The sequence below is a fragment of the Clarias gariepinus genome, chromosome 3 (assembly GCF_024256425.1).
Source record: "Clarias gariepinus isolate MV-2021 ecotype Netherlands chromosome 3, CGAR_prim_01v2, whole genome shotgun sequence".
Taxonomy (NCBI): Eukaryota; Metazoa; Chordata; class Actinopteri; order Siluriformes; family Clariidae; genus Clarias; species Clarias gariepinus.
In genome coordinates, this window is record NC_071102.1 from 15,178,977 (window position 1) to 15,191,084 (window position 12,108).

The 12,108-nt window shown below is 36.5% G+C and overlaps 1 protein-coding gene across 2 annotated transcripts in view; it reads right to left on the bottom strand.

The window, feature by feature from the left end:
• ptpn5 (protein tyrosine phosphatase non-receptor type 5) overlaps positions 1-12,108 on the bottom strand; it is a 90,253-nt gene that overhangs the window by 50,447 nt on the left and 27,698 nt on the right. For both annotated transcript variants that reach the window (XM_053491348.1, XM_053491349.1), the window contains exon 3: positions 9,108-9,218. In XM_053491348.1, coding sequence (XP_053347323.1) covers positions 9,108-9,218 — 111 coding nt within the window. The remainder of the gene's footprint in view (positions 1-9,107; positions 9,219-12,108) is intronic.

Sequence of the window (12,108 nt, forward strand, 5' to 3'; positions counted from 1 at the left end):
AACTTACACTCCGCATTCATCGTGATTATTAGAAAAGGCGATCTGCAAAGAGTCATAGAAAAAGAAATTACTCACTGAGCCTGGTGAAGATGAAGCAGGAACACGAAGCGTTAGTACAGATCCATTTTTTAAAGGCGGCTTCCTAGTAAAACCTGCTTTATATTGACCCTCGTTTATAAAGCAGTCTGGTAAAAAATGGTTAGTGCAAACATGAACGCATTTAGGTAAATCGGCGGGGACGTTAGCTTTAAAAACAAAATTCAGCCACTGCGTCCTCAGCGGCTCAGAGGTCGGTAGTGAATGACGACTGCTGTGTTCGCTACTACACCCAGCAACTGCACACAACACTCGCTTAGGCGGCATTTTGCTCCAGCGGCGAAAAACAATGGCCGACAGCTTCTTCTCACTCGGGGCGGGTCTTTGCCAAAACACCAGTGTCAATCAACTAGTGTGGGAGCGGCCTCTTGTGGTGTGGCGTCACAGTGACAGGCATTTGCGATTGGCCTGATTTTAGGGGGGGGGGGGGCATGTTATTGTAATAAATGAAAAGAAAACCACTGGGCGGCTCTTTATCATCGGAGAGTGGTTGTGTACACACTCTCCTAACACACAGTTCAGTCCAAACAGCTTAAAAAAGTGCATGTAGGCCTGTATGACCCCTTTAATAAAACTGTCAGGCACAGAAACAGTTTCTTTCCACAAGCAATCACATTCATAAACAGTTGAACTGGACTATATGCAATCTGCTGTTAAAAGCACCAACATGCGCTTTTTTTTAAAACTAAATTTTTACAACCGTCTGTAAAATATTGTCATTTGCATAAATCAAACATCCGGTATCGTACTGTATATTGTGTGGAAGCAACACCATGCCACCAACAAAACTCTCTACATGCACAATACTACTACTTGTATTTTTCACTACCTATTATAGTATACAGTATGTGAGTACTGTTGTCACGAACTGACAACAGTACTCACAACTGCATCACAACTGTACCTGTACCCTGAGAGCTACATACAGCCAGAATCAAATTCCCTGTGTGTCGAAATACTTGGCGAATAAAACCCAGTTCTGATTCATAGTTTCCTTATGTTTGGACAGAGACCCAAAAAATTTTTTTATCCAAAAAAACTCATCAATGCTCTAAATATTCCAAGTGTAATGTGCTTCATCAAAGAACTTATGCAGTTTTTACTCCTCTCTGTCCAGCCTTGTGTAAATTGGCCTAAAACATTGTTTTTCTTGTAATGTCTACAAGCATCTGGTAACTGTCCAATTATTATCCTCATGACTAATTTATATGTTTGTCATGGCAAAAAAAGTATAAACAATTTAGATTAATGCAGATAGAGTTATCAACGGCATCAGCTTTAATTGCATTTAAAATACAATGAGTGTCAGTAATGCACTGCACAGTGGTGTAGTGGTTAGCGCTGTGGCCTTGCACCTCCAGTGTCCAGAGTTTGATTCCTACCTTTGGGTCTGTGTGCAAAGAGTTTGCATGTTTTTCCTGAGCTTGGTGGATTTTCTCTGGGTCCTCCAGTTTCCTCCCACAGTTAATATAGCTAATAAAGCTAGCTAGTGTTCACAAATTGCCTGTTGTTTGCCTGTTGGTGTGTGCGTATCTGCCTGCTTCATGCTCAAAGTCTCTTGGGGTATAGAAGATAAATGGATAAATATCAGTAACTTAGGCACAGGCATCCAGAAAAATTTGTTTCTTGGCGAAGTACTTTCTTACTGCTACGTGGGTACAGTGTACACCAAAATATACAATACTGAAATAAAAAATAAACAATATTACCTCCTTGTCATTTGTGAGGTTATTTCTCCTAAAAGAAACTAACATGATTTAGCACTGTATGCATAATGTAAGTGTTTGAAGTGTGTGTGCACTGCCTCACTGTAGACATTCATATCATTTACATGTTCATATCATTTACACAGATTCTCAACCTGGATTTCCAAAACAAAAGTTGCTGCAGACTTCTGCAAAAGGTGACAATTTGCTCGATTCATAGGCAAATATGGTATGCGCCAAAATATACAGGAGTGAAACTAACGCATCTCGAATGCATATTAGTCGACAGGGCATAGCTCCAGATACACGTGTTTCAAGTAGTGAAAAAAAAGTTGTGTTGTGCAGTTGTTGTTGGACGAAAGAGAAAGTATTTATGGTTGTGTATTATTTCCGCTCATACGGAAGCAGTGGTGTATGGGGAGTTTAAAAAGGTGGCAGAACCATTTCTGAGAGAGATTTAATAAGAAGGCACAGTTAAGCAAAATTTTACTATTCTGGTACTGTACTGTGTCAACATTATGTGGGCAAAACGGCTCATTTTGCAGTTGTCTGCAGCAACCTTTATTCTGAGATATGTTTGAGAATCTGCGTGAACGATATGGACACTTTCTACAGCAAGGCAGTGTGCACACACACACAAACACACACTATGGCACTATCGAACACTATTATTACACATACCATAGTAAATCAACACGCTAATGGTGTGTTTGTTAGTTTCTTTCAGTAAAATAAACTCACAGATGACAACAAAGTAATATTGTTCATCGTTTCATTTTAGTACTGTGTATTTTGGTGCATACTGTATTTGAACTTGTACTTAAGAGTAGTGTTAGGTAAAACTGTAGGTAGTTAATGGTTTATTATTGGATTGATTATTATTATTATTATTGTTGTTGTTGTGATATTTTGGCTGCTTATATTGTACTTAGAAAAATATATTGTAAATTTTATATTAAATTCATATGATATATATGTAAATTTTATTTCCTAGAGCATTTTACTCTCACATTTTTTCCTGGTCTTGTGTGACATATCCTCTGCCTAGCCAATAAAGTCTTACTAATACTTTGTTGGACCGCATTTAGCTTTGATTCTACTGCACATTCACCAAGGAATTGTTTCAAAAAACACATGTAACACCACTATATTTAATTAGATCCAAATTTGTATTAATTTTGGCCAAGATCCTGTTTTGATAAGTGTCATACCACTCTAGTTTATGTTCAACTCCATGTGTGTGAAAATGATTCCTTATTCTCCCAGAACTACTTTTGAATAGTTTTTGTGTCTATGCATCTTGGCATTGTCACCCTGTATTATACCCATACCATAAAAAAAGAAAGAAAATCCATTGATGTGAGAGTGTAGTAATTCAGTGCAGTTTACACCTGCACTTTCAAGCAGTTAGCTGACCTCTTTTTATTGACACACAACATTGCTGAGCCTATACCCCGTCAAGTGGTGCAACCTTAAATAACAATGCTACCAAAGACATATACAGTGGGCTGGATGCAGGATGGGCACATCGTTTCATACCCTGACATGTCCATTGTTCTGAAATAAGGTAAGTCGGCAGACCAAATGCCCTTTTTAGATTACTTTGCATTATAAGGCCAATCTTTATGCTTCCTAGAAAATTTGAGCTGTTTTCATTAGTCCCACAAACAGTTGGTTTTCTTATGGCCACACAGCCATAAAAAGTCTCAATCCTGCAAGTTCACATAGATGTGATTTCTATTGCATGCAACTTTATGAAGTGTTAAATGATCACCAAACATAATGTACTGCTTCACTTTTTTTTAAACAACATTTATTTTATGCAGATTTATCACTATACTTTCAGGTTTTAATAATGTATTAGACAGTTTTACCTCAATTCTGTTATTTTAGCAATATTTTTGGTTGTTTTCTTTGCTTGATGCAGGCCAATAATTTGACCCAACTGAAACCAAGAAACCAACCATGAAATACATACTGTACATCCTACACATATGGGATCATTTGACATGGTAGTTTAAGAGATTATAAGCTACTTACTGCAAAAGTTAGGGTAAAAATAATTGTTGCCACCGAAACATATTAATCATTAATATTTGCTTATTTAAAATTAAAGTTAATTTTTGTCCATTGTATCACATACACTAATGAGCAATATCTTAGAACCACGCAGAGATGAAGCAAATAACATTGTTCATATCTTATAACAGTGGCACAGGCATAGACTTGGCTAAAATACCAAAAAGGCAGCTAACATTAATTTAGATGCTAATACTAGCCTGCATTAAATTGAACCGTCATCCATCCTCTGTACCATGTCAACTCTTACATTTGCCATGGCAATTTAAACTACAAAACTATAACAATTTCAGTTAACTGGTTAGGTAATGTGATGCATGGCAGACAGCATTGTAGCAACTGCCCTAATTATACATAATACATAAGAATTTAATGAGGAAATTGAAGCAATGAAAGATTTTTCTGGTCCAATGAGTCTTGTTTTCTGTTACATACTGTATTTTTCAAAATAATTCTGTTGAAGCATAGTTGAAAGCAATGTCTGACTTTCATTGGTTAACATTCATAAATTTTTTATTTATTGTTACTTTTCTTAGATTAAAGTTATTTCTGTGACCAGTGTGTTTTTTTTTTCATCGACCGAAGGGTACCAACAATTTTGTCCATGTGTAAGAGTACAGTATATTAAAAGATTTTAGGACTTTCGACGAATGCTAAATACATTTTCTATACAATAGTTTAACCTTAGATTGCGAGCACAATTTGTTCTGAAAGCATGCTTGTAATCCAAAGCACTTGTATATGAAAGCAAATTGTGTATAATATAAAGTAAAAATAAAACAAACCTGAAGTTTACCTTTGAAAAAAATTGTGGCTGGATTGACACAAAAAAGGAAAGGAGGAGGAAGAGGGGGCTACTGTGTAGGACGACTTTCACACACACACACACACGTGCATGAAAACACACACACACACACACAAACGAAATCATTGCTCTCTGACAGAGAGTCACTGTCGGCAAAACTCTTTAATAAGGAATCTGTCTAAAGACATGTGCTTTTGCCTCCTTTTAAAAATTTTGCGGAAAATGTGAAATCATTGTGCGGAATCATTGTTGTTAAACAGATTCATCCCCCCCACTGCTACAGCCTTTTTACCTTTATTTAATTTTTTTTTGTTTATGGAGGTCATTACAGTTACTAAAGAACAGTCACAACACTTGGACACTAAATAAAAAAAAATGCTTAACACACACAATGCTTTACACGTACACACAAACAGTCACAATGTTATACTAAACAGTACACGCGTGCATGGATGTTGACTACAAAGTGACGCACACACACTGAAAATGAGACACGATACCCATAATTCCACAGCGCAAGAGATAAAAGAACCATTGGCTTGGTTGTGATCATATGATGCTCAGCAGAAAAAGAAAAAAACAACAACCAGAAGCAAATGCAACTAAGCAGGAATCGTGATGCATGATGTGGTCTGATAATTAAGTCTGTGTAAAAAGCATAGCTGTTAAATTCTGTACAATTTAAAGGTTAAGTAAAACGTTTCTTTAAGATGAATGATTAAATACAATAGCCATTGCATAAAATCCCTGCACTCACCTGAGAGAGAACGGTGTACTCTGAAATTGTGAAGACAAATTGTAGATTCTACAATAGAGCCCCGATGTAAATGCTAGCATTAAGCTTAAAATTAGTGTAAATCGAATGAATACCAAATGACAGGGTAAACAAATGAAACTGAGAATGCCTTCATAGTTGCTAAATTATCCAGGCCAGAGGAGAGGCACCCAGTGTAATAACCAACTCTATCTGTCAGCGATGCAATGAAAGCAGGGCTAGGCAAAGAGACATGTAGACTAGACAGGGATCATAGGGTTGAGCTGTCTAACATTACAGTATGAGTGCTTGTGACTTCATAAGAGATACAGAAATGTCAAAAGGCACAACTTTATGACAGCACTAAGTGGACGACACTAGAGCTAAAATGTGTGTGTTTTTTATCTACATATTGTGTTAGTGCAAAACAGTCAAGTGTTACATTAAAACCCTTTTTAAAAAATTACTGACTTAATCATTGCACAGGGTAATTTAGCCTACAGGGTTTGAAACGCACAGTGGCTTTTTCCCCAACTCACATGCACTTACCTACCTCCTCCCCCAAAATAAAATATACATATAAATAATCATAACCTTTATAATTATATAGAACAATTCCAATGCTAAGTAAGCTAGCAATATAGCAACACAAATTAACAAACACAAGTGTTATACTGGTCTATTTTATAACATACATAAGGTTATACTCATGAAGAAATAACATAGCTGAATACCTTTGTATTTTGCTCATCTTTTTTTGTTCCATTTGTGTTTTTACACTGGCACCTGACTTTACCCTTATTTATTTATTTATTTACTAATTGCATTGCTATAAAAAAAGGTAGATGTGCTTTTTCCTGGCTCCCATAGTTGGGTTTCCAGTGGGGAGACCTGAGGTGATGCTCACAAACATAAATCAGGGTGCTAACAAGATTAATTGACCAACAGGGTGATATGACAAAATGTGAGGTGCAGAGCAGAGGGACAAGTAATATCTTTCTGCTTTTCATACACACATTTTCATCACCCGTTGTCTTTGTTTATTTAGTGAATCCAAATTGTTGTAGCAGATAGGGCTGTTTACATTTTCACAATCTGACTATCAATGTATTCCCCCGAAATACTGAATAAAAACACAGTACAGTACTGCCAGGCATAGATTCCTCCAGGAATAGACACATAATTGTGTTAATTAGTGCAGACAGGTGTTTGAAAAATGGAATGTAATGAGCGAATAAACACACAAACATTTATGCTATTACTTACTATTTTCTTTTAAGAACTTGAAAATAAAATATAACCTATACCACACAAGTGGACCATTTTTAAAGCTCCTCTAAACATTTTAGAGAAGGCTTGTCCTTTTTATGAAGCCGAGCTTCCCTTAGCTCCCCCGTAATTAGAACTATGATCACGCATAGGTCTACAGAGCCTGACAGTTTTATGTTGTCACAATAACACCACCTCATCCTTTTAAATGATGTTCAGAAATGTAAACAAAGCCCTGCGGAACAGCTTGATTCAGATTTAATAATTATTCCGCTGTATAACAGAAAATAACCAACGTTTGATCCAAATGGAAGCTATTAATTAAAGCAAATATAAAAGAATTAGAGAGAATATTAAAGAATTCAAATGTTATCCCCAGTTGACTTAGCAAGATGCTTCAACACAGCATGATTGATAGGGACATTGTCTAAGATTTTAAGTTCTCGCACCCGAATAATTTGCAGAGCAGAAGGAGTGATTAGTGATATCATCAGCCCCATTGAGATGGAGATGCTGTTATAATCCACAATTGACATGCTTTTAGAGATTATCACAGTACCATAACAGCACCGGAGACTCATAATCTCAAGCTAATTGCAAAGTATTTTCTCAGTTCCTCACACTGACTACCAAATGTTAGTTCGGATATTTGATATTTTGGATATTTGCAGCTGTTCTGTTCTCTCGTTTCTGCTTTACCTGTGATATCAACTGGACTTAGTTTAGTAGAAACGTTTCACTACTCATCCAAGTAGCTTCTTCAGTCTAAGGAAAGTTCCTCGTTTTAACTTCTCCAAAGTCAAAGGGTCCCCCCCCCATCTGAAACGGCCTGTATGTGAACAATGGAGAAGGTGAGTATAGGAGGGAGGGTCATTAGATAGTAAAGGAGAAAGAGTTGTTATGGAGACAATAGAGAGATTAGAGGGAGCCGTTAAGGTGTAATGACCAGAATGGACTTTCTTGGTGGATGTGTAAAGAGATCTTGATCTTTCTTGGAAGATGAAAGGGCAGCATGAAAAATAGGAGACAGGTTGTGTCGAAGACCTCCACCTCTGTTGAAAAAAGGATTTTCCACCTGCACACAGATGGTTTCTCTTACCCCTCACCCATGCTCTGTCCACCTCTGTCCTTTCTCCTAGAAGAAGTCCAGGTGACGTGACTCAACTTCTAGATAACTCACCTCACCTGGATGACTGAGAATCTTCACAGCCATTTTACCTGTGATACTCGGTTTGCTCATCGACAAACCTTCTGCCTGTCCTTGTTTATGTTTCCTGTCCTGTTTTAAGAAATGTTATTCTGTATCTGCAGCTGTCAAAGCTTCTCTCAGTCTCTGACACTGGTCATCTGGTGTAACTCACAGTAGCAGTGCAGTTTTTATAACAGCCACAGGTACGGTATGCTTGAATTTTCTAACAGCATTGAATTTTTATATTCTGCTGCCTATACGACTGGCTTTCACATATGGTGGATCATACACCAAAAAAACGGGGGATTATACACTTAACATACTTAAATTAATAGCACAAATTATTGCATCGATCCGGCAAATTATGAAGTCGATGAGTTTTAATTTACTTACTCAAAATGAAATATTTGGATATTTTAAAGTACTTGATTTTTTATTTTGATTAGCTATAAACCATAATCATTAAAATGAAAAAAAAAAATGCTTAAAATGTTTTACTTTACATGAAATGATTTATGAAAATATGTTTCACTTTTTAAATAAAATCCCAAAGAAAATAAAACTTTTGACGATATAAGATTTTAAGATGCACTGAAATACATATTCTTTACATATATTTTTAACTGCTACATTTTAGTTAAGTAAATAATTTAGTATACTTTTTGTAGAATGTCACAATAATTGCAATTGCTTAGGACACACAATTGCTAATCAAGGTCACAATAAATACAGTGCTTAATTTATAGTAATTGGCTGTCACTAATGCTGCCAGTAATATGTTCTATTTACATATGAGTATATGGTGCTGTATTTAGATTTTAGTTAAATTCAATTAATATGAAAAAAACAAAACAATATTGTGGTTAGTACTAGTGCCACTAAGCTACTGTAATTTTAATAAAATACAGAACAATACTATGTTTTTTAGCACATGGTATTATGACACTAATACTGTTTTACTACATGGTAATATGACAGTAATGCTGTTAAAAAGCAAGACACAATCGTATTGCATCGTGACCTTTGTTAATGTAAATATACATTTTGTTTACCATTTATATAAAGTTTTTATGTATACCTTTATCAAATGTGTTTGCTTGGATAGAGGTACACGCTTGTTGTACCTTATTACATTGCACCATTTTGTCTCTATTAGCTGTAATAAGGTAATGTCAACAAAAAATGCAGTTTAATTCTTTAAGTATTTACCTGTTGATCAGAGGATTCCCCATTTGACAGAATGTACTGAAGGAGGCCCAACACTTTATAGGCTGCTGAGAAGGCTGGGTATCCATTAAGCATATAGAGAACCCACAAACCCTGGAAAAAACACAAATGCACATTCATAAACACTATTATGTAGTACATTAAGGGTTTTTATTTTATTTTAATAAATATGTTGTGGTGCATTAAGTTTTTTTAAATTGTTTTTATTACTGCCAGTACACTGAAAAACTTACTTTTACTGAACATTAAATATGTAAAATAATAATAATAATAATAATAATATTAATAACAATAATAATAATAAAAATACGACAAGTATTTAAAACTTATCCAAACATAAAAAGCATTTTAAAAATAAAGAAGCACCTGAAAGTCCCCTATGAACGGAAATGACAACAAGCTCATGCTGCAAACCAGTTTTGCAATCTGTATAGCAATTTGCTGAGGATGGCACTAAGGTGACAGGTTTTGAAGAATGCAGGCAAGGCATATTTGCAGATCTTAAGACATTAAACGAAAAAGCACAAATAAACAAACCAGATACAACAGTGAAAAAAAAACATAAATACTTAATGAATCAGAACCGAATAAACTTTATTTATAAAACACACAAACAAGGCTCAGATGAGGGTAATCAGGACTGATTAATGAGGTGTACGCTGGGAGTTTAGAAGTTAAAGTCAAAATAGGAGTCCACCCACCAATGTGCAACACAGAATCTATGAATGCAAACACCCTCCAGGGGTTATCATTACATAAACCCCCTAAAAGGCAGTACTCCGGTATACCAGGTCCAACCCAGGTGGCAGAGTGAACACAAGCCTGGATGTGAAGCGAATACATGTATAATATAATTGTACAAATAGATGTGGAGTCTGTTGTGGCTAGTTCAGGGACGATTACCCAAAGACGCAAAGATCACAATAGCAAATTAAGAGGAAAAGAGGAGGAGGGGTGACGCAGACAGACTATAGAGGGAAAAAAGATGAGGAGATAAATTAGAAAAACGAGATGTAAGAGAGACAGAAGAGTGTATAAGACAGCAAATAAGGGAAAGAAGCAGACATTCTGATAAAAGCAAAATATATGGTTTATATAGAACATAGGGTTCTATAACATAGGGTTCTGAAAGGGTTTATATAGAACACATGAGAATTAATAACCGGATGGTAATCGGTAAGCCAAAAGCAAAGGCAACCAGGATTGTGGCATGTGCTAACAACTGAGTACCCAGCTCAAGTGAACCCCTTAAGCCCTAAAAGGGGAAGAGCTGGGAGAAACAGGAAGGTATGCTGGATAGGAGGGGTAGTGGCAAACGTACATAGAGGCACAGATTCCAGGTGCAACACAGGTGCAATTTTCATTGTAATATGTACTATGACACACAGTTGGACACAGAATATGAGAAAGAATGGTTAGGAGAAGCTGAAGGTGACATAGAGCACCAGATGATAGCATTAAAGTCGTAATATCTAATAATAGGCAAACAAGGAGCTGCTATGCAAAACGATGCATGGGAGTTTATTTAAAATTGGTTTAATATATGGATGTGCCACATATTGCATTGTATGTAGATAAAGAATATAAATCAAAAGATCTGGGACCCATGATGGGAACAGTGCAGAAGAGAGTGAATGGAATGCCACAGAGAATCCTTAAATTTTCTTTTCTGTTTTCTAAATTATTAACACAAAATTCTGCTGGACAAACACAAATAACTGGACTCTCCCAGGTAGTAGTACTTAGAGAGGCATCACAAACCCCCTGCACAGAAATGACTGAAAGCACAAAAACAAGGCCAAATGAGTTAATGCTGCAAATGGAGAGACAGGTGCCAGAGATACTGTGGTCACAACCTGATACAAATGTACAGTAGGTCTGATTAAATCAGATAGCCCGATTAGGATTAGGGTGAGGCTAGGAACAGTTTTACCACAGAAACAACAATACGCTTTGCATCCTGATGCAGAACTAGGAATTAAAAGACAATTGATTGATTAGTGTTGGCTGGAGTACTAACAATAACTATCTGTTTCTGTAAAACCAATATTGCCAATCCAAAAAACCAGATAAATCAAAATGACAGTTAGTGCATTATTTAAAGGCTGTGAATGACGTTGTGAATGACTGGCAAGCAGAGGTACCTAACCCCCACACGTTATAAACTAATATCCCTTCTGATGCCAAGTATTTTACAGTAATCGATCTTTGCTCAGCTTATTTTAGTGTCCCCATAACTGAAAAAAGTAGACATTTATTTGGTTTTACCTATGCTAGTAAACAATACACATATATTAGGCTGGTACAAGGCTATAAACATTCACCACATATATTCAATCAAGTACTTCAGGAAAAATCTAGCAGATCTGTCACTGGAAGGTATGTTATTGCAATATATGGATGATTTACTAATATGTTCCACATCACTAGAACAGTGCCATAGAGACTCTATTAAAGTGTTAAAGAAATTTGCACTTTGTGGGCATAAAGTCTCAAAGCCCCAACTGCAATACTGCCAATGTCTCGGGTTACTTTGCTGTAACCCTGTTCCCTGAAAAAGCGGGAATGAGATGCTGTGTGTAAAAACTAACATCTTTTTGTGTTGCTGGTTGTGAAGCATGTGTGTATCAAACACGCAAAATTTTTGCATTATATAACTTCGGTCAGGCGACATCATCTGATAAATTTGCACCTGCAGGTTATCAATAGGAGTGAACCGGAAACATTTGTCAGATCAGTTTTGTCTGAAAGGACGTCCAGTCAAGCAAGCAGTACGGCATTGGAGCACAGCATCTTGTTCCTGCTTTTTCAGGGAACAGGGTTACAGCAAAGTAACCTGAGACATTCCCTTTCAAAAGCTACACTCATTCTCGTTCCCATAGCGTTTTCACGCAGCATTACCAATGCCGCCGGACCCCCAAGGTTGTGTTGCGTGTGCGCACAATAGCCAAGGAGGTTTCAGACCTATCTCTGAGAGGCTGAC